This window comes from Clytia hemisphaerica, unplaced genomic scaffold (assembly GCF_902728285.1).
Source record: "Clytia hemisphaerica strain Z4C2 unplaced genomic scaffold, Clytia hemisphaerica genome assembly, whole genome shotgun sequence".
Taxonomy (NCBI): domain Eukaryota; kingdom Metazoa; phylum Cnidaria; class Hydrozoa; order Leptothecata; family Clytiidae; genus Clytia; species Clytia hemisphaerica.
The window spans coordinates 1,805,186-1,829,116 of NW_027104551.1; the positions used below are offsets into that span (position 1 = coordinate 1,805,186).

The 23,931-nt window shown below is 34.9% G+C and overlaps 1 protein-coding gene across 2 annotated transcripts; it reads left to right on the forward strand.

Annotated features, from left to right (window-relative positions):
• The first annotated feature begins 2,979 nt into the window (after nt 1–2,979).
• Nucleotides 2,980–23,931, forward strand: LOC136822838 (protein artemis-like). Of its 2 annotated transcripts, XM_067079151.1 has the most exons (11): nt 2,980–3,270; nt 7,418–7,469; nt 7,708–7,792; nt 8,045–8,101; nt 8,709–8,764; nt 8,955–8,995; nt 9,328–9,373; nt 14,201–14,273; nt 14,768–14,805; nt 19,426–19,528; nt 23,826–23,907. In XM_067079151.1, exons 3-11 carry the CDS (start codon nt 7,751–7,753, stop codon nt 23,826–23,828), a joined length of 459 nt encoding a protein of 152 aa, XP_066935252.1. In that variant the 5' UTR covers nt 2,980–3,270; nt 7,418–7,469; nt 7,708–7,750; the 3' UTR covers nt 23,829–23,907. The 2 variants fall into 2 exon arrangements, with proteins under 2 accessions (XP_066935252.1, XP_066935253.1); XM_067079152.1 differs by lacking the exon at nt 19,426–19,528 and having other exon boundaries at nt 3,013–3,270; nt 23,826–23,931.

Here is a 23,931-nt window from a genome sequence, read left to right on the forward strand (position 1 = left end):
CGTTCGCATTTTTTCATTAGGTGATATGACTACTATTGTATTTAGTTGGGAGTTTTGTGGAAACTGACCTTTACTGATCTGTCCAAGTCTCTCTAAGGGTATGAAACCAAGGAAATTCTAAAATTGTTTTCTAAGGATGTGAAGTCTTTCTAAAATCCGCTCTCTAAGGGTCGCTGTTTCACCAACTTTGTCTTTCTGAACACCCCTGACTCAGTGACCCGGTGAGAACTTTTTAGCCAGTGGGGATAAAATGAAGGAGCCAAATACCAATGGGGATGGAAATTCCCTTGCTTTAAATGGATGGGTATTTTGAATTCTATTACTTACAGCTCAGAAATCCATTGGGGATTCCCAAAATTTTCATGCTTTTCCCAGTGGGGATGAGAGTTCAGTGTATTTTTTCGATGAGGATGAAATTTCAGGGTATTTTTCTCACGTATGGCTGTTTTTTGACGGCGGAGACGGTTAGTTTTTCATCTTTCTAGATCCTGATCGGTTTGAGGACTACGGTAAATCAGCACTGCAAGACCGTTGCCGTCCTCAAAAGCGTAGATACATAAACTCGCTAATATAAGCTAGACGGGCTAGAAAAGAATCTCCTATTTAGGATTAGAAGCCGTCATTTCCTACAAAAGTTGCGTGGCCTAGAGCGTTCCACGTGGTTTTTATACATGTGCCGGATTGTACAAAATTTGCCGCCAGATTTCGAAAAAAACTCAAATAATTAAACTGCTATATCCTATCCGTCGTCAAAAATGTGGCTTAAATTTTTGTTCCAGGTCGATGACATAGACGACTTTTCACTAATTCATAAGATTAAATAGCGCAAATTTAGAAATAACAGATTACAGTGTTTGCTGTAACTAGGACAATTCAGGGGGTGGACAATTTGATGAGTTTTGAAGTGCTAAACCATTAACTTTTGTTTCACGAGAAATTTTTATAAAGTACTCTCGGGTACCTAATAGCCGGGGGGGTTGGAATAAGCGGGGGGGTTGGAAAAAATCTCAGAACTTAATAAGCGGGGGGGTTGGAATAAAAATGTCCTGGGTGGAAAATTTTTGAAAAGGAGGCTAATACAGCAGAATTAGGACAAAAGAGGGAACTTTCAAAAACATTTTCCCAAAAATTAATAAGCGGGGGGGTTGGAATAAGAATGTCCTGGGTGGAAAATTTTCGAAAAATTAATTAGCGGGGGGGGGACGGCTATTAGGTACCCGAGAGTATATATACTATACTATAAAGATGATTCATAAAATAAAAGCCCTTAAGAGCAAGCTATGATAGCGTCAAATAAAAATTCAGCATTCGTCCAATTACTCGGTGGCCATGGAATGTTCCTAGAAGCTACCACGTGCTCACAATAGTCCTTTATGTCATCGTCCATTGAGTTTTTGAGTTGAAAGCTATCAAATATTTCATCTATTTGGTCAATCCGATTTAAATCATGCTCTCTTGTCACCTGACCACATTCTACATAACCGAAAGAATTTGGAATGTTGTATAATTCGTTAGGTACACCACCAATAACGTTCTCTCCAGATGACCTTATGCGATGTGTGTTCCAATTCTTTACAATGTGGTCAAGATCTTTTTGAATTAAGGGGGAAAACGAAAACCAACAAACTTCCTCGTATAACTTACTCCCAGTCACAAAAGTGCCGTCATCAATTTTTCTTTTGAAGAAGTCAATCACCCATCCACTGTAGGACTTTCTAAGGGATGACCACCAACTTTCTATCCTTTGATTGGATACTGATGTACCATACCTATGTGCACCAATGGTATTATGAAGTGTACATTGAATAGCAGCAGCAAGTCCGTTTTCTGTGCCTAAATCTGTGCGCAAAAGTTTTGGAATCATATTAACGTCTTTGATAGTATCAAGATAGTAAGCTGCAGGGACACAAGGGTCGTTATTGCTTTTGCAAACTTTGAGCCACAATATTTTTCTCGAAAAGCCATCGATTGCTCCATGAATCGGTAGACCGTACGGTTTAAGTTTATCGTATCCATCAATATGCCAAGTGTCATTTGGTCCTCTTGAAGTGTACCTTCTTCGTCTCAAAACTCTGGATCTTCGCTGAACCACCCCTTCAGGATCCAGTTCTTGTAAAAGGTTCATTACTTTATCACGAGGACATCTGATGTTATACTTTGTCCTTAAAAGGTTCCACATATTCCTATATCCAAGATTAGAGGCAGGTCCTTGGAGTTCCGTTTGCATGATTCCACTCAATGTTGCATCGTCTACATTCTGGCTCTTATCAAGCCCATACAGTACGAGTCTTCTTTTAAGTGTCCTGACACCAATATTGACACCGTAATTTTCAAGTAAACAGACAATGGCCGAATATGTGTGACCATCGTGAAAATACTTTTTTATCAGAGATTCCTCAATATTTTCCCCTTCATTTGGGTTTGGAACAATAAATTGATCTCCACAATTTCCACAGAATCTATATTCAACTTCCCTTTGCGCACCACACGATGGACAAAACATACTATGCCTTTAAACCGTTAAATAATTCGGGTGAAGGCACTTGCTTCTTATGGTTTAGTGTCAGGGTATCAATTCTGTAGTGTAGCCATGTTGCGGTTGGTTTCTTTTATTTTGCGTTGAACTTTTTTTATTTTGTGTTAAACTTTTTTTATTTTGTATGTCGAACTTTTTTTATTTTGTATTTGATTTTTTTATTTTGTATATCAAACTTTTTTTATTTTGTATTTGAATTCTTTATTTTGTATTTGATTCTTTTATTTTGTATATCAAACTTTTTTTATTTTGTATTGAATTCTTTATTTTGTATTTGAATTTTTAATTTTGTATTTTAATTTTTTATTTTGTATTTTGTTTTTTTATTTTGTATTTTGTTTTTTTATTTTGAATGTCCCTCCTCGGCCACCGTAGAACCCGGAACAAAACCAAATTAGTCACTCGATGATCGCGCGCGGCAAAAGCGCGTTCAAAACGCGGGAAAGTCAAAACTGAAATCGAAAGTTACGCCATTTGAGCGGGAAAAGCATTGAAGAAAGATGGCGGATGAAGATTGTTGAAAATTTTATAATTTTTTTGAATCAGAAACCAACAAAAAACTTCATTGAAACTAATATGCTCATCGAAGATATTTGGAAGTAACATCATTCAATTATAGCTGAATAATGTCAACATTCAATGGAAAACTTCTTGAATATCCATTCGCCTCCATTGACAGATTTGATGGTGAAAATTTGGCATCAACAATATTTTTCTTGTCACATTGTCACAAGGTATGAATTTTTTTTGTTTTGTTTATCTCAACAGGAACCATTAGTCAGGCTTATTTTTACTATACGGAAGAGATAAGGGTAACTTTCATTGCCACTAAAAAGCCAGTCTGGAAAGAAGAGAATATTTACGCCAGAGATTTCTTGGCGTAGCCTTTGTGTAAGCCTTTGAAATCCAAAGTCTGCGCCGGAGATATCCGGCGTACATGCCTTACTTTCGGCGTACATGCCTTACTTTCCAGATTGGCTAAAAAACAGAAGATACTCATGAATTATGCTAAAATAGAACGGTTCATACTGTCAACTTAACAGACAACGGCTCTAACTTGGAACGAGTGGTCGAAACATGGAATTGGGGATTTCTGGACGGTCTTTTCACTTACTGTTGAATCTCTTTGACAACAAGTTTGTTTTGATACCTCAACCAGGTTTATGAATTAAACTTTAGTTTAGTCACCATGCCACAATCACAACAACCAAATCCATTCAAAAGCATTTTTTTTTTATAAGTACATAATTTAATCCAGACCCGATCAATCGAACTTGTCGAACCAATCGAACAATCGAACTAACCGAACTCCATCGAACTCCATCGAACGATTAAAGTTCGATTAAAAAATATAATCGAACTCTAAGATTTTTTAAAAGATTGTGAGTGTTCCATTAAGTTTGATCAATGGGTTTCGGTTCGATCTGTTCGATAAACCAATTTTGTTCGACAAGTTTGTGCCGCCACCGTATATTAGCTTCTTTTCAAAGCCAAATTCGGAATGTAAATCGGGAAATACAGTTAGGGGGAAACCATCCAGGATCCTGCCATTCTATAAGCCAGCAAAAACTAAATGCCACTTGTAAACTTAAGTTTCTTACTATTTTCCATCAAAAACAACCAAAAACATTGCTACTTCCCAAAGCTGGAGACCAAAACAAATTATCTTCCAAGATTATGGCGCCCTTTTGGATCTATTGTTATGGCCATCTATAATGGTGGAAAGAGTTGCGGAAAGACAGGGGCGCCCGCTAGCTTCGAAGGTGGTAACGCCAAAACGCCCAATATGATCTTCCAACAAAAGGCGAGTTAGTTACCGCGCGAGTTACGTCATACACTCCACCGCAGCGCACAACGAACGGTGTTTTAGTGAATATCAATAATTATAAGGATATCTAATGTGCTTAAATTCAGTAAACTTTGAGTGCTTCATTGAAGATTAAGAAGATAAGAAGATAAAAAATGCGCTGGATAATTTTCATTGCAACTGTTTGGTCAATCATTGCTGAAAGTTTGAAAAAGTTTTTCCGACGCAAAAAAAAATTTCAGCCAATTAAAAGCACAGTGTGCTTATATTTACTATGTTTGCTATATCGTCTAGGCTAAAAAAAGTGCGAAAAGACACGAACGTCATTTTTTAATGAGTGTTGTTATGATTTTTTAGATCGCGGTCGCGTACAGGAACTCGCCAAATGTTCCTAACTGAAATAACTTCCGATAACGGATTACAAACTTTTCCTGTATCCTTTTAGCGCCAGAGGCGGTTTGTTGGGGTGTAGTAATCCGCCACCCGGCCACGCGCAAAATTGCAACAGAGGGGCTATGGATTTCCGTATTCCGGATAGAGAAATATCCAGGTACAATAAACGTTAAGCTGTTTGTTAAGTCCGGGAACTGTCGAAATGGTAATCGCGTGGCAGGATCCCGGGGTAGGATAAAGTTTTTGCAAGCGAGGGAAGATATGAGGATTTAGTATCATCTAACTAATCGAAGTTTTTACTGACCGAACTAATCGAACTGCTATTGCTTAAAAAATTGTGAGCGTTCGATTAATTTTTTCAATCGAACTTTAATCGTTCGATGGAGTTCAATTACTCCGATTGTTCGATTGGTTCGACAAGTTCGATTGATCGGGTCTGGTTTAATGAAGTAATTAGAAATCTAATGCCTTGCACGCGTTGCTCCTCTTGCGCCATCTTTTTGTGTGCCTCTCTCTTGAGACTTTCTTCCAAAGTGCGTGATTGAAGTTACTGTACTGTTTTCGATAAAGATCTCACGATTTTCTGCGGCAGAACAGAGTTTTTAAAAATCTGTTTTGGGGTGCACGCGCAAACGTGTGCAATCACTTTTTACACGTTTCTGGTCACAAAGATCTGTTCCTTTTGGGGAGTGAAAACCTACCTGGTGAGAGTAGCGTACACGTTTTTTTTATAAGGAACACGTTTATAAGGAACTTGAGGCTCAAAATGGTCCGAAAAACTAGGAATTGTTAAGGAACTACTCAGGCTGAGAATAACAAAACAAGTCAAGTCACAGAGAGTTAAACTTGAATTTGCACACATTTACAAAGCCTAAACACAAAGATAACAAAATGTTGACGAAACAACGTTCAATAAACCTCTCTTTTTGCATTTTAGTTCATTGTTATACTTATACATATGTCACATACTTAGCAAATCCAATCTTAGCAGCTTAGTAAATAAGGAAACTGGATAAGGAACTTTGAGGCTGAAATTCTCTCGAAAAATAAGGAACTTCAGGCTTGGAACCAAGTTAAGGTTCCTTATTATAAAAAAAATGTGTATTCACATTATTTGATATCTATGATTTGCGGTTATGTTAATCAAATGTGAAATGACTTTGGAGGCTCGGTGAAATGGAGGCCCAATTGCTGTCCCATGTTTTGTTAGATAGTCCCAAGTTAGAGCCATTGTAGGTAACAATCCTTGATATTCAAAAAACTTAACATCCTTACGAAAGTTGTCTTTTTGATTTCTCAAACATTTGCCGGGTTCATCATATATACGCGGTTTTTTTTTTCAAACAACTAAACAGTCCGGGGGTAAGTGTCAAAGTAACACAGAATATTCTTAAAGTAAAGAAGTATCTTTTGGCGTTGACAATCAAATATAACACATATATTTATTTGCTTAATTAGAAAATACAAAAAATCAATAAGTCCTATTATTAACTGTTGTAAGAGTGGGGTGACTTTCATAGCCTCCAAATCACAACATTTCTAGTTCTCAATTTTTATAAAAGTCAGAAAGTTGCAACATGACTTGTTAATATGGACATCTTTCTAATAACTATGTCATGTCTAAACCTTTTAAAATTTTTGCAATTTTAAAATTTGTACATACCTTATTGGAACTAATTTTTGTGGGAATTAATTTTAGCGTTTTTCGCGGTTTTTTGGCGAAACTGCGAAAATTTGATCCCTCGAAATACAATTTTTTCCAATTTTATCAAAAAATTTGGAAAATCCCTAGGAAAATGAAAGAAATTTGTCCAAAAAGGGAAAAACTGCAAAAATTAAAACCCACGAAATGTAATTTTTTCTATTTTTTTTCAAACGCAAATTAGTTCTCGCAAAAATTAGTTCCAATAAGGCATGCATGCAGTCACATTATCAATTTATCAATGTTTCCATTCCATGTCCAATCCTGATGGGAGGGGGGCTTCATAGATTGACTCTAAGAAAACCTGATGATATACAATTTTAACCTGTCTGTCTCGATACTGGTAAGCAGTTGAATAAAATACAATGGGGAGATGCAGCAAAGACATATTTAGCTGAAGTCTTCAGGGGACCTTTCAACTTTGTCTTTTGGAAAAATTGCAATTGATCTTTTGCTTATCATAATGTCATATTGAATTGATATTCTTCCAACATCAAAATAACGAGAGCAGATTTTTTCATGCTTTTAGTAATTAGTCTCTATATAGAAAATTACACTGCTTTTGTAGTTTGAGCACTCTTGGATTGGGTGGAGAGTTTTCATTTAAGACGCTCACTATTTGCATTATGCATTGCTTGCTGCTCGCAGTTTGAGCACTCTTGTGACTCCACAATGCAATCCACAAAATGTGTAACCGTACATCCTGTGCCCAAGTTCAGGAGTTGCCATAAAGCCATTATGGTAATAGCCGGGAGGGCACATTGCTATACATTGTATAGAAAATTATTTAAAAATTGAACTTGATAAAGACAACCGTCGAAACGTTGCATACGCAACTGTGTTTTTAATGTTCACATTTAATTTTTGACACAAATATACTTTGACTTTTACGTTCACTAGAATATTAATTAGTTACTAGTTGCAGTTGAAATAATTTCTGTCTTTTATTTTCATGTTGTTTTATTTTTCTTTTGCTTAGATCACATTGAGGGACTTCTTGCAATTGATTTTATTGAAGTATTGCGGAATAGGTAAATTGCAACATTTCCTTTTTTGCTGAATAGTTATTTTAGATGATTCCAGACACAATATCTTTCACAAAAATGTGACCTTTTGAAACCCAAAAATTTTCAAATATTTATAATTTTCGACTTGATTTGTTTGTGATTGATGCTGCAGAGTGCTCAATGAAATCAGAGCCAATTTAAATTTTAAAAGTTATCTTTCATCACAAAATAAAAAAGTACACTTTCATTTTGCTTATTGTAGAAGAACAGTGAAGCTCTACACTTCAGAGACAACAAAAAATTTAATGAGCTGTGATGATGAAATGGTTCATTTGCTTGAATTCACCGTAAGATTTGCACTAATATGATTTGCTATACAAATTCTTTATATCCTACCAACAAAATGTTAGTTTGGTAAGCTATTCAAGGCCCCCCCCCCTAGCGGTTTGCGTGAAAATTGAAAAGAAAATTGCGTGAATGTGTGAATTGGAAACCTTTTCGTGAACAAAAATTGTGTGAATTTGAGAGAAAAGGGGGCCTCATTCAAAGCTTTTACATTTTACTCTTTTATTCATTGTTTTTTTATGTACTATTTTCAGATTGGTTTGCCTATTCATCAGCAACAAGTGCTCACTGTTAAAGACCATCAGAACAAGGTTCCTTTATTTTCTATATTACAAAATTTGTTTGCCTTGTCTTACTGTATCGCATCGTGTCCCATAAAAGGTGTTGATGGCTAAAAGTTTCAACAACAAGTGGTACCTAAAAATAGCTTTAGGTCAGGGGCCACCTACTCAGCTAGGGGTCACCTACATTTATTCAAACTGAAATGGGGGATAAATTCTAAATTATTGTGTTAATTCTGTCACAGCGATTTTAGAATAGCAAAAATTTTAGCCTGCGACACAAAACTTTGTTCATTTCATAGATTTCATTATACATTTTTTTCACATTTAATAAAAGTTCTGTCTCACAGATCTGTCTCAGTGAGACAGTAATATCTTTTGGGATTTTTGTCAACAGGCTTATGTTGCATTCCAGTGTGCTTAACAGCGAGATTAAAGCACTTCTAAAAAGATACGTCTTATTTTTCAAATTTTCATAGTTTCTCAAACTTAGGGGCCACCTAAATTCTAAGGCTCACCTAAATTCTTAGGGGCCACCTAGAACACATGAATGTGTGAAGAATCATGACGTCATGATTTTTTCTTTATTGAAGACATCTCACGAATCAATTTTAAAAGAATTTTTATTCATTTTCAGGGTCAAAATTTGGTTGTCACCTTATTGTCAGCTGGACATTGTGTTGGATCTGTCATGTATGAAATTTCAAGCTTCATGAATTTTATCATCTTAATAATAAATTTTCAAGTTCTGACTTCAATGAAATATCAAGCTTTATGAATTATTAATTAATTTTAATTGTCTTGATAATAAATTTCAAAGTTATACTTTCTGTGATTGTTTGTGTATTGTGACAGAATTAATTTGAATTGTTTTTTTTTTTAGGTTTCTTATCGAAGGATCAGGTGGCAAAGTATTGTACACAGGTAAATTAAATAAAAAGTAAATAAAATAGACCCATGCATTCGCTACACTTCATTTTTTATGAATGTTCACAAGTAAAAATCTTTTAAAGGCTAAAAGAATCTTTAATTTAGGATGTACCCCTGCAATGTCTTCTGTCAAACAGCTGATTGGTTGCAAGTGACGTTTTAACTAGAAAAAAAGTAACAGAAAAGCTACATAAATTCATGAAGTCATTGCAGAGGTGCGTCATGAAAAGTAAATGTTTTGCTATGGAAACTCTGTTCTTTTTAAATAGTTTACAGTGTTATTTGCTGTGAATTTTGAAACTTTTACCCTTCACTTCTTTTTACAGGTGATTTTCGATTGGGAGAAAAAGAAATTTCAAAAATCCCTACAAGGTTTGTTACTTGATAATTTTTATTTTTTATTAATATTTCATTCTGATCAGAGGGAGTACTAAAATCTCCTAGATATCCGTGCGAAGGTTTGCAAGACTTTTTTTCATACCAGCAACACTCCAGTGATAATTTCGACACAGACACCATCCTATTTTGGTCTTTAATTGGTGTTGCTCCTTGCCGCTTCGTCACCCTAATTAAAAACTTGCGGTCATTTTAGAAATTCAAAGAGTTTCAAATTTGATTTCTCTAAAACTAGATAGGTTTTTTTATCCTAAAATATTCAAATAAAAAACCACGTACAATTTATTATTGATTTTGTTCTACTGGTGCTCTTGGTGTTGATGGTTCCTCAGTGATTTTGAACAGTCTTCTGTAGAAGTGTATGGTGTCTTTATCACGACATAAGTAGACAAGGGAGTTGACTCCACAGCATAAAAAGGTCGGTATCATAGCTACGTAGAAATAGTCTAAACCACTTCGAAACATTGATACATCTTTAACAACGGTTAAAATATAAGACATTACTAAAAAGTACGAAAGGATCGGTAAGAACAAAATAGCGTAAGTCAGTGTGATGAAATTTAATGTCATAACAGCTTTATATTGTGTACGGAGTCGAATCTCATTGCCAGCAAATCTCGGTGAACGTCTTAGATACAACATGGATGATACATTTAGATATATAACGGTCGCATTTATACTGAAAAATAACATGCCAGTTACGACCAACCAGGAAAATACCACATTGGGTGTAAGATATCCAGGGTTACTAAAAAGATAAACTGTCAAAAAGGATCCACCGAGACAATTCAAATTCCATATTACCATTAATATACAAACCGTTTTTGGACCTACCCCGGTGGGGTGGAGGTCCTATAAATTCACCTCTGTCCGTCCGTCCGTCCGTTCGTTACCAGCTTTTCTCGAGATTTAATCATAGGAATCATCTGATTTTTGGTACAAAGGTGCAAAATGGTGGTGGCCAAAATGTGACGGAGCCCGATTTTCGAAAAAAAAATTTTTTGGGCCAATTTGGGCCAAAAAACGGCTAAAAAACGGGTTTTTTGGACTTTGTGAAAAATTGGATCATTAATTTTTTCCGATTTTTTACATGAAAGTAGAGTACCATCATAGGTAAAAGATGGCTCAAGCAGATTTTGGCAAAAAAATTTATTTGGCTTAAAAACGCATGTTTATCTATAAGAATCACTATTAATAAGCATACATCAATGTTCTTAGTCAAATTACTCAATTTTTTTTATGAGATATATGTTTTTTTTTGCTCATGAGGGCTTACTTTTAAAGAATATGTGTGTTAGCCATGAAATTTTGGTTGCTTTGCGTGTTTATAGAAAAACTGGCCAAATTCGATATTTTTTTATAAGCACATTATCAATTACTTAGGTATTAGCTTTTCTCGAGATTGGCTCTTTCATTCTTTATGACTTTTTGCACAAAGATGCATAACTATAAACCCTCGCATGTGACGGAGCCCGATTTTCGAAAAAAAATGTTTTTGGGCAAATATGGGCCATAAAACGGCTATAAAAAGGGTTTTTTGGACTTTGTGAAATATTGGATCGTTGTTTTTTTCTGATTTTTTGCATGAAAGTAGGTAAAAGATGGATCAAGCAGATTTTTGTAAAAAAAGAACTTTTCCGCTCAAAAAACGCATCTTTATCTATAAGAATCACCATTAATAAGCATACATCAATGTTCTTAGCCAAATTACTCAATTTTTTGACGAGATAGATGTTTTTTGCTAACGAAGTCTTGAATATGAAAGAATATTTCAAGAGCATGAAATTTTGGTTTCTAAACGTTTTTTTATAAAATTAAAACGATTAATTTTAATAAATCGTCACTATTTGTGTTCTGAATGATTGTTTAACGTTCATATGCTCACGTAGATATCAATTATATATGTGTTAAATGCATAACCAGGTAGGTCCATAAAAGTATCACTTGTTGTTTTAATAGTTTTAATGGATTCTTAATAGCTGTTCTTCGAATCATAGCTATTAATAAAAATGCACCCATACTACTAAAGGTCATGAATGAACTGATTGCAAATCCTATAGAACCACCATTGAACCATATGCATTGGCTATTGCCAACTTTGCCAGAAACCGCCCTTACAACCATGACATCAATACTGTATAACATATCTACTATTGACAGATAGACATAAAGCTTCTGAGATAATGAAAGTCTCTTGTATGCCTTTATGACCCCAAATATCAAGGTCAAATTAGAAATGAAAACACAAATGGAACATGCTATCCAAATCCAATGTTGTATCTTCATAAGTCCATTATCATTTTTTGAAGTTTCCTTTTTGATATAATTCTGGTCATTAGTTTGGTTCGGATGGAACGTGAAACAGTTCTGAAGCATAAGGTTCCTCTATATCTTTTCTATAGTCTGGGGTCAAAAAACAATAACAGTATGGGTTTTACACAAACATACACGTTTTTTTATAAGAACATCCAAAATGTTTGAAGCCTTTGGATGTTCTTAACTTTTTGAATTTTAAGCGTAAAAATGTTCTTAACATGTTCTTAATTTTACCTTTTTTTGAACAATTTTGTCCATTTTCCTATAAGTTGGGTGTTTCAGAGTCCGCATAGCCTTAGAATGTTCTTAACTTGTTCTTAGAATTTTGGCCATTGAAGCCTAATGTTCTTATATAATTTGTTCTTATAAAAAAACGTGTAGAGTGGCTAGGCTAGCTGAAGGATATGCGCCTTTTAAATGTTGTGTGTTCGGCTTTCCCCAGCTTGAAAAATGGTCTTGATGGGCCATCTTCTTAATGTTTAGTAATAAACTAAATTGATGATTTGAATCCAGCACTAAAATAGCAATATAAACTTTAAAAGAGTGATCAATTTTTCAGTATTTTTTTCTGCATTATATTCTATTATCTGTATGAATCGATTGGATGAAGAGCTGAACTCAGAAAAGTCTTTTCTGGGTGTGGATATAAAAAAAATTTAACGTCACTTTAGCATCATCAAAGATAATTATACATATATATGAAACTGTTTGCTGACCTTGCAAAAACTATGCGAAAATTTACTTTATGAAAACAACTGTCAAGTCCTATTATTCTGAGCTATCCACGTAAAAATATGGATTCCACCAAAGTCTTTTTTCAAAGAAACAAAATGCACAACATCCACTGACCTTTATATATCCCTGGACCAGGTACTCAATCCCGGCCAACCAAAAATCTTTTATCGTTTTTTGAAAATGCATCGATAGCGCTAGGATCTACTTTTCCTCGAATACTTTTGATCATGTACCGCCGTTAGACGTTAATTAACATTGCAATGGCTTCTTCTCGGGTACCAATTCTAAAAAAACTCCGATTAAAGATGGCGGTCCAGGGATAAGTAAAGATCAGTGATAACATTCTCACTTGAGGTTGTTTGTGAAACACGATGATGACTTTTAGACTAAACAAACAAAGAAGATCTTCCTTGTTTGCTAAAGTATTGTAAAATGTGCTGAAAAGTCATTGATCTTAAAATATGCGGGGTTCACGAAATTAAAAAGAAAACACCAATTTCGTCAGCTACACATTGTTTTATAAGGACAAACTATATAAAGAACATAAAGCTTCGATGGCCAAAATGTTAAGAACAAGATAAGTACATTTCAAGGCTTGTTGGACCCTTAAACACAGACTTCTTTAGGAAAATGGAAAAAAATACTCCCAAAATGGTGGAAATAAGAACATGTTAAGAACATTTTTAGGCTTAAAACTAAAAAAATTTAAGAACATACAAAGGCTTCAAAAATTTTGGATGTTCTTAATCTTATACTTCACGATTATCATAACAAAAATAGAGGCCTATATTTTGGTGGTAAAATTTCACTTTACCCATCATCCACAGTTTACAGCCACATCAGTACCAAGAATGAACTATTTTCACCCAGAACTAAATGTTGGAAAAAAAACAAATCCTGGGAACCAGCCATGTTTACGCAATTACACGCTTTTTTTATAAGAATAGTGTTTTTTCGTTTCATAATGGATATTTTTAACTTTTTGAGGAAAATCATCCTAAAATATTCTTACAGCATTCTTAGGTTAAGAGTCAAAATTCAAACTCAAAGCATAAAAGGTTTTTTTTGTGAAAGTGTTGAGCTTTACTCGGGGATAATTGACAGCTTATAGATGAATATGCTCTGAAATGGCATTTTTAGGTTTTGTAGCTAAATTCCATGATGGCAATATTCTTATCATATCCATAGATTTTTTGGCTTTTTTCATCGTGGACATTCTTATAAAGAATATTCTTATAAAAAAAAAGCGTGTAAATGAAATTAGTTTTGTAATAAGTTGTATGTATTTTGTATTTGATCAGTAAATAACGTTTTGCAACGACATTTCAGGTTGAAAGTATCAAAACTCTGATTACGGAGATAGAGAGAGAGAAATAGTCGACATTTTTGAGAGATTTAGGAACTTTTTTCAATAAACAAATTGACGAAATTAAATTAAAGAATGAAATCTCCCTATTATTGAAATTTCCACGTAAAAATAGGTTTAATACAATTCATAAATATTTATATTTAGAGCATATGTTATCAAAAAATATTTACTTCTATAGAAAAAAGGTCCATATCCGATACGGATAACTAACTTCAGAGTTCAGAAAACCAAAGAGATTGTGTAAGTTTTTCGAAATGAATGGTCGATTTCTGCAATACCGAAATGTCGTACGCCCAAAACAAATAAGTATCTAACCTTCATTGATTTTTAAAAATATAATTTTCCCCTTATCCTACATCATGATTTTTATTTCCTTTTTTTAGTTTTTGCAATGTCAAAAGCGTTTACGTTGATACTACGTTTTGTTGTCCACTCGTTCCTGACTTTCCAACAAGAGTAAGTAGCGGTTCTTTGTATTTCTTGTTTTATCGTTTAGCGGGAACCATATATTTTAGTATATAAGTATTAATTTGTTTAGAGTGAATGCTAACTTTAAATTCGGTATTGTTCAAACTTTGGCTGAGCTTAGATTTCAAATCTTAAGCTCGCAATATCTAGAGGCTGGACTTAAAAAATTATTGGTTTGCCGTCACCCGACCCTAGATTTTGGAGGTGGGTCGGTCGGTCGGAAAATCTTTTTATTTTGGTCATTCATGGAATTTTTGTCTACATTTTGTAATTTTTGAAGAAAATAAAATTCTTTTGGTCGAAATAGCAATAAAAGTTTTTAGGTCGGTAAGTTAAGAGAAGAGTCGGTCGGCTGTCGGCATAACCAACATATTCTAAAGCCCAGCCTGACAGACTTGTTTTCGAGGGACGGTTGAGTTAATCTAAAAATACTTTGCATTTTAACATTTAACATTCCAACATCTTTTAATAATTATTTTTAGGTTGACACTACGGAAGCAATCATTTCAATCATAAAAAGGTAAAATGAAATTTTCATTACCGTAGCTCTGTTGTATCTTCAAAATTTCTCTTCCCTAGTTGATTTTTTTCATACAAATGATGTGTTCTAATTTCTAGGAAACTTTTATTGAACTGAAAATGTGGTATGAAAATCTAGAACGCATCATATTTTTTTGATTATATTGCTACCCCCCCCATCAGAACACAGCATCATTTCTCGCTGATGAGAAACATAAGCTAGCTCATGCGATGCCAGCTGGCACAAAACGTTGTTTCAACGTTTATCTAACGTTCACAACGTCCATATAACGTTAGATGAACGTTGAAACAACGTTGTGTGCCACTTTTTGATAAATAACGAGATTGCTCACGGGAATTTTTTGACCCGCATTCCGCGCGATCGTGTTTAAACGCCCGCGCGTGTACGCTCTGTGAATTCTGTCTGCTGTATATGGGTACTGTATGTAAGAAAAAGCTTCTCTTTTCAGTCTTTTGAGACTTTAATTTAAGGAGATTGGAGAGAGTGTCCCATCCCCCCAGATGGAAATTCTAATTTCATAGGCACTAGCAGGGTTTACAGCCCGACAGCCCGTTTGCTGCAGTCCCCTGCCTTACAGAATTGAAATCTCGATGAGTGATCGGCTCCCGCATGTTTGAAATGATCTAAAATTATTTGTTTAAGAAGTTAATACCTTGACAGGGTAAATAAAATTATACAGGTCATGGCAAATAAAAGTATGGTATTATTAATTATTGTTAACCCACATTGTATCAGCTCTAGTGGCTTAGTGAATAAGGCGTTGATCTGGCATGAATGAGAGTGTCATTTTTGAGAGTTCGAATCCTATACGGTGCGTTGAAGTTTGTTATTTTGTCAGCATTGACCAAACTTTTTCTGGTTTTATGAGCTCTCTTATTGAAATTTAAAAAAATTCCCGTTATAATTTTAAGAAACAAAAATTTTGTAAGTAGTGTCACCTCAGTGCAGTTTGACTCAAGTATTTCAAAATGGATCAGGTTGGTTAGCAGGTGGGTGGAGAGTCAAGAGTCAAGAGTCATGACTTTCCTTTCTCTTGAAAATCCAGTATTCCAAAACTTTCAACTAAAAAAAATGCATACAAATCGACTTTCGTTTTTTTTTATTATCTTGCAAACACTTTTTTCAGAACCACAAGTGAAAATAAAAGCAAAACTGACTGAATATGGAGCTAAAAAATGATTGACAGGTCTAAAAAATGATTGACGGGTGCGGGTTTGCTCGCGCGGGCTAGAAATTCCCGTGAGCAATCTCGTTGTTTATCAGAACGTTGTGTGCCAGCTGGGATGCCCTTATGAGAACAGATCAAAATTTCTTGCTGAAACATACTCTCAAAAATAGAACACATCAGAATAAAAGATCGCCCCGTCGGCTGCTTCGGTATTGAATATTTTGTTTGATAAATTCCGTCAAAGATTTTGTTTTTGAATTTTATAGCATAATAAAAATGAAAATCGATTATAATAACAAAACCAGACAAAAAATCCAAAAAACAGCGGGGTAAAGGTTTTTTGCGCAGTAATTTTTTTTTTCGTTTTCAGGAGGTTTTGTTGACTCTCTTTACACGACTATAAGAACCTACAATACCGGGTGCGCCACAAAAAAGTTTCTCTTTTTAAAATGAATTTTCTCGAGGTCTAGAAATCTAGAAACAGCCAATTCTTTTTCATTGGATAGAAGAAGGATAAACTTAAATTTTGATGGGTCATTTATAAAATTTGGTTCATTATTTCAAAAGTTATGCTCAATTTAATAAAAAAGTTACTTTCAGAAAATGCTCAAAAACGTTAAAAATCGACCTATCAAATTGAACAGAAGCATAATTACATGATACATCAGTATTTTCGTTTCAGTCATCAAAAATGATAATTAGCTGTCTAAATGACCTTTTGTTATATAAAGGAAGGTTGAATTTCAATGAAAGGAAGAAAATTCGTCGAAAAAGGCAGAAAAATCTGGTAAAATTCATAAAAATACATCAAATATGGGTTTCGAGGTGGATTCAGTCTTACATAGACTTTATCCAGTCTAGAACCAAAAATCTGAGAATAATTTCGGTAAAAATAAATTAAATTGATTTTGATGAAGATTTTAAACCCTTTCGACCCTTCGATTTCAAAATTTATGTGTTTAGTTACTGAAAAATGCTCTTAATCATGTAAAGGCTATTGCGATTGCCAAATTTAACATAAAAATTTGATAGGTAAAATTTTAACGTTTTTCTGAAAGTAACTTCTTTATTTATTAAGCATAACTTTTGATCTAATGAATCAAATTTAATAAATGACCCATCAAAATTTAAGTCTATCTTTTCTCCAATGAAATAGAAATGATTCTTTTAAAATTTTTAGATTTCGAGAAAATTAGTTCCAAAGAGAGAAACTTTTTTGTGGCGCACCCGGTATTTGAGACAAAGGGGATTTCCCTCAAGTCTTACGACCTCAGGATCTTAGGATCTCAGGATTTAAAAGTTCAAATTTGCACCAATAAGGCTTGGGATATAGCCTAGATGCCACTAGGCTACGTCATATCTTCCTTCGTTTCGAGCGTAAAACTCCTACTCTTCGGGCTATGAGCACTCCTCTTGTTTTGAATATTGAAATTCTCCAGATAAATCGCATGCGCACTGAGGTTTTAATGAAACAATAGGACCATCTCAAGTCAAAACCCCCAAAAATCGCCTAACTTTTTCAAAAGAACTTTTTTGACTTTAACAAAGGATAAATAAATGAGGTTAACTTATTTTTATTTGCTACTTTACATGCTAACTCAAAATTTATTCAGGTTCACAATGATATATACATTATAGAGGTTAAGTGTTGAATTTAAAGAGATATTCTTGGTCAAAGTAGGGTTAAGAATATGAGGTTAACTTGCACTGAGGTTAACCTAATGGTCCTTAAAGATAGACCAAAATTGGTATGAAATGTGAGGTTAAAGTAAAAATAAATGATTGGGTTTTACTATTTAATGATTGGGCAACAAGGTAGGCTAGAAAAAATGAGGTTAACATTTCAAGTAGGGTGTAAAATTTGAGGTTATTTCACAAAAACACCATAATTGTGAGGTTAACAATGATATTTCAGTCTAATTTTGGATATCAGACAAACAGTACCCTATTATCAAAAACAACTAAACATGAAAAATTATATCTTGGTATAAAAAGTGAGGTTAACTCGTATATTAACTTGAGAGACACAAGTACCTGAGAAAGGGGTTGATTTTAAGCTTTCAGATAACCTCATAAAAAGAGAAAATTGTGTGATAAAAATAGTGGGATCCATTATTCAATGGTTGAGGAACAAGGTAAAGTAGAAAAAATGAGGTTAATATCTTAGTTTGGGTACCAAAAGCGAGGTTATTTGTGAATTGGGCTTATAGGGTTTTTTAATTCTTTGTTGTATACTTTAATGACTTATAAATCTGTTTTTGATATCAATACTGAGCTTAAAAGTAAAGCTTAAGTGTTAATTAAGTCTGAATTAAAAATCTTTGAGGTTAACTTTTTATCGTAGTATACCTTAAACGTTTTTCGTTCAGCTGTTTAAGTTTGAAGGTATAAGCTAAAACATCCTACTTTTTCAGGTTGTTTAACCTCATTTTAAGAACCTTTTTGGTCTATTTCATATTTTTTTAGCTTAGTTACTTTATGAAAACTTTTAAAAAATAATTTTGTTCCTGTAGCTTTAATAGAATAGAACTATTTAGGTCAATTAGAGAAGCAAATTTCTCACATTTCTTAACATAGAGTTCTAATTTTAACCTCAATTTTTAACCCTACGTTAGAGCAAAGATTGTCAATTTCATAAATCCCCTATTGATCTAAGCTTCTAGTATCATTTTACTTTTGTCCCATAACTTAATACACATGCTAGCAGAAGATATGGTTAAGCATGTGAGGTTACTTGTTACCATTTTTTTAACCTCATGAATTGCACCTTCCTTGTGGGAAATCTCTAACCTTTTTTAAACAAGCTTGATATTTGAAGCCTTTTTGATGACTCCCTAATAATTTTTTCCCCAATAATTCAATAAGCGTCTCTATATTTTGAGGTTAACAAAAGTCTATAAATTGTCATATTAACCTCACATAACAAACCTTTTTCAAGTTTTTTTTTCATTTTTGGGTATAAGCCATTAATTATGACCAACCCTCAAAATTTCAACCTTTTTAGATAAAAAATGAAGATTATATGGCCAATTATGTAAATTTTCCACTTTTTCCTCAAAAAAATTAACTTTTTCTTAGGCGACATTGATTTGAGATTGTCCAATAGAGAGTTTCGAAACCTAAGCCAATCAGCTGTGTTTTAAACATTCTTTTATTTAAAATCTCTATTGATAAACATCTTTTGTGAATGTTGTCTATTATGTTTAAACCTATTAATAAGCAATTCCCGGTGGGGGTCACTAGTGGCCGCCTATAGCAGTGCCTAGATGCCACCGAACCCCTCCAAAATCGAAATATTCAATGAAAGAAAATTGAAGAGCTAAAATTGCAATTCTCGCCCGAACTTTAAATTCTGAAAAACGTTAAAATACACTAAAATCTCAATATATTTCGACCATGATTGTAGTCTAGATTTTTATTTCATGTCATAGTTGGATAGAGAAAGGACCAAATTACATGATACATTTAAAATGTAAAGGAAGATACGGCTACGAATATATTATGAAAGAAGTTGCAAAGAAATTCAAAACAAAGGTGAGGTTTTCACTGGGGTGAGGTTTTCTTTGGTACACAATGCACTTGTGTCTTTCTTGATTCTGTGATAGTAGTGAAGTTAAGTAAATCGGTAAAATCATGACGACGAACGAAAATTTAACAGGCTAGTGAGTTTCAACCAATCAAATTTCGTATTTTCACTAGCCTATTACATTTTTCGTCCGTCGTCGTGATTAGCCTGGTACGCTTAACCTCAGTAGTGTGATGTTCGCAGAAGATCCAATGGGGGCGAACACCACACTATTAAATATAGTGGAGGACTAGATGAGACAGAAGAGCGATCCGTAGCATGAAGGTAGAGCATCCAGCTACGGTGCGCAAGGTTGTGGGTTCGATCCCCAGCCGGGTCATACCAAAGATTCCCAAAATGGTACTTGATGCCTCTCTGCTAGATGCTCAGCAACTAAAGAGACGGATCAAGGGTAAGTGGAGAAATCCAGGGAAAGGAGTGGCGCCCTCCCCTACCTTCGGGTAGACAGCTATATGAACAGGTAGCCTTCGGGTCGCCCTCGACTGCGGTCGCAAACTTACTTACTCACTACTGAGACAGGAGATAGAAAAAGGGGAGACAAGGCGCATTACTGTACGACAGTCATCCTATTCCTATTATATTCAAATAAATCTTAAAGGTTTTGTTTTAAGGAGTGATGTCGTTTGATCACTCATCAATTTTGATTTACAAGCTTTTTGATATTGAATTGACAAGGATGCGGCGCAAGATTGGTGAGAAAGATGAAAAGAAAAACCTTTTTTTGTTTATATCAGCACAATATAACAATAGGTAGACAATGTCCTGATATGAAACATGTGTCTGATATAAAACGGGAACACTTATGTAAAAAAGAATCCTATAACTTACGCGCAGAAACCACCAAATCCATCTCAAGCTCCAAACAGGCAAACTAAGCGAGACAAAACATCTACAATTTCATTCAACCGGAACGAGGGCGTTCCGGTTAAGGATAGCGTTTCTGGGCGTAGTACAGAGGCAATATAATCGCATCTGTACAATTCCCTCACTATTGCAGATTTAACTTTTCCACGTCACTTAATTCTTTGGTGGTGGTGTTTAGAGCTTTGTTTTATCCATAAAAAAAACTTGACCCTGGTTTTTGTCTTTTGATAGATGGTTAAGAGTCAATATTTTATGTGGATAACCCATTAATCTTTCGATTGCTCACGGGGTCCACGGACAACCGGTTCGGTTAACTGAATAGAACATTGGAATGAATGGAAACTCGAACCACGAACCCCTGGTGGGTTTTAACGCTGACGCTATAGACCAATATGAAAATTACCGAAATTAAGCATGAAGCTGTTTACGACGATCGAGACCAATGATGTTAGTTTTTTCGAGGACTATTTGCGAAATTAGGGGCTAAAAGGCACGAAATCTCTCTTTGGCGTAAAATCTCAATAAGCCAGACGTCCGCGCTCGATAGGATCGATCATCGGAACGGCTCGATGACGGATCGATATGTGATCGATGGATTACTTAACGATCCGGATAGGAGATCGATAGAGGATCGATACTCAAGATTTTTTTAAGCTTATGATTAGTTATCGATCTATCATCGATCTTTTATCGATCTTATCGACCCTATCGACTCATACTCGATTTACGATCGATAACAAATCGATTAACGATCGATGACGAATCTATTAACGATCGATGACGAATCGATATACTCGATTGAAATACTAGCTCGACAATGGATCAACGAAGGATCGATACTCAAGACTTTTTAATGGCTGAATCTTCCATCGATCTCCCATCCGGATCGTTAAGTAATCCATCGATCACATATCGATCCGTCATCGAGCCGTTCCGATGATCGATCCTATCGAGTGCGGACGTCTGGAATAGATATCATCTTTAACACAACGCAGAAAAACTACTCTGACTGAAATAATTTCTAGTTAAGTGCTGTTTATAAAAGGTATCTAGAATCAAATAATATATTGTTTTCAAAATTATAATGGTAAGAGCTGATAGTGCAGCTTTGTATATTTGAACTGACAATGCAGTTGAATTGTTTGAGAGCTGTCGATATCGCACAAGCTCGATACGGTCGCAGGCACAGGATCACACCTGCCCTGGCCTTGGGTTGACGCAATCAGATTCAGAGGTGAGTCTCGACCTTGAATCTGAAGGGCGGGAAAAAAAACCACAATCAGATTCAGTGCAGTGAATGAATCTGAAAAAAAGTGGCAAAAAAAAAAGAAAAGATGCCTCAATCACTTTTTAGGTGAAGGGGCAAAAAAGGTGCTTTAAACAGATCCACTAGAAAAATAACTCTATGTGGAACTGGAAAAGCAAAGTTGAAAGTCTATATACTTACTATTTCTTTGGAGTTAATAATTTTTGTTTTGAGAAGAAGTGTAAACACAAGGAATTTGCTAAAAATCGATGGATGCAAACCTGCAAGGTGAAGGCTTCTTCATAAAGACAAAAGACATGTATCTATTTTCGGATCCGGTATGCGGGAATAGTGTCAGGACCTGCAGGCGACCTGGTAGGGTTGGGTATGGGTGTGGTTTGGGTGTTGTTACGTATCAGATTGGCTAGGAATTGGGTTATTATCAGTTAGGGTTAGGGTTGGAGCTCGAAACAAGCACTCTTTTGTGATTTTCTCTTAATACAGTCTGGTCTGCAGTTTGTACAATATAAATAGCCGTCAGAAGCATTAACCTGGCATGAAACCGTGGCGCAGTGGATATAAAATGGAATGACCCAATAGATATCAGCTTTCCAAGATGATTGAGTAGGTTTTTAAGATTGAAATATTGAGTACAGGAAAATTCCAAATGATGCTATTAGGAAAAAATATTGATAACTCTAATATTTCAATCAAGTATAAGAATGTTACTATAAAAGCAAAAACTTCAGTTTTGCTACTAGGAATTATTTTTGAAGAGAAACTGAATTTTAACCAACATGTAGACAAAATTATGTTCTACTGTAAGTAGGAATACTACAGCTCTTCAGAGGATAGGAAATATTTGAATCCCGAAAAAGCCCTCACACTCTGTAACTCATACATCCTTTGTCATCTTAAATATTGCCCCCTCATTTGGATGTTTTCCTCAAGAGCATCCAACGATGAAATAAACAGAGTGCATAAACGGGCTTTACGTGTGGTACATTCAAACTTTTCTTTAGACTATGGAGTTTTATTAAACCGTACAAATACTGTAAAAATCCACATCCAAAATTTACAATATTTGATGGTGGAAATTTTCAAATCAATCAAAGGTTTGAGTCCAAGCTTCATGGCAGAAATTTTCCAAATAAAAACAGTGGTATACAAACTAAGATCCACAAAACTCTTAATCTCCCTGAAGCTACTCGCTATACCTTCGGTATTTACGGTTTATCCTTTAGAGCATCTTTATTGTGGAACCAATTACCTAAGAAGTTGAAATTACATGACATTCAAACTCTAGCCAAATTTAAAACAGAGATAAAACGTTGGAAAGGCTCTAAATGCTCGTGTAACATCTGTAGGTAATTGGCCCTAAGGATCTCGTCGTTTTTACTTATTATTTTGATATTGTTGGATTTTATTAGTTATAAATTTACTTGATTTGTAATTTCGGTACCCCAACATTAAAGAAAGATATTATTATTATTATTATTATTATTACACAAGTCATAGAATTTGGCATAAGTTATGTGGATTTTACTTGATATAAAAATGTCTGCTTTCCCGGGACACACTGTATATGCCTTATTACACGAATATCACTTGTCATTTTATTAACACGAATTGAAAAATTTCGTGTTCATAAAAAACCCCTTAATTAAAACCATCAGTGGTGTCCTTGCAAAAGCAAATAAAATTCGTGTTAATTTTGTGCGTGTTAATTTCAAGGCCGTTGAATAGTAAGTAAGTAGTAAGTATATTCATCTGGTGGTTGTCGGCGGAGCCGGGAGTGAGTGAGTCTATACCTTTTCTATTTGCGCTAGACCTGGGCGATCGAATGCTGAGGTGGAGCGCCACACCTACTCTCAGCTCCCCGTAACTTACCGCTTAGATTAGATTACCCAAATCAAAGCTACTCATCCGCTGAGTTGGCGGTGACCGGGGATTGAACCCACAAACCTTAGATTGTAAGGCAAATGCTCTACCGACTGAGCTACCCGTTGAATACTTGCCTAGTAATATTTGTGTAATAAGCTAGTCGAGTGGTCATCAACTTTGCCGTGCGTTGAAAAATGGAAATCCTTCATTTACTATCCACCACTTGAAAAATAAATTTTTTTTTTATCTAGTAACTTCACCGCCACAGATGAAAAACACCAGCCGATTGTTCAGTCCGCCGCCCACCAGACGCAAAAAGAAACGTTCGAGTGCGTTGAATCTAAACCAAACAAATGA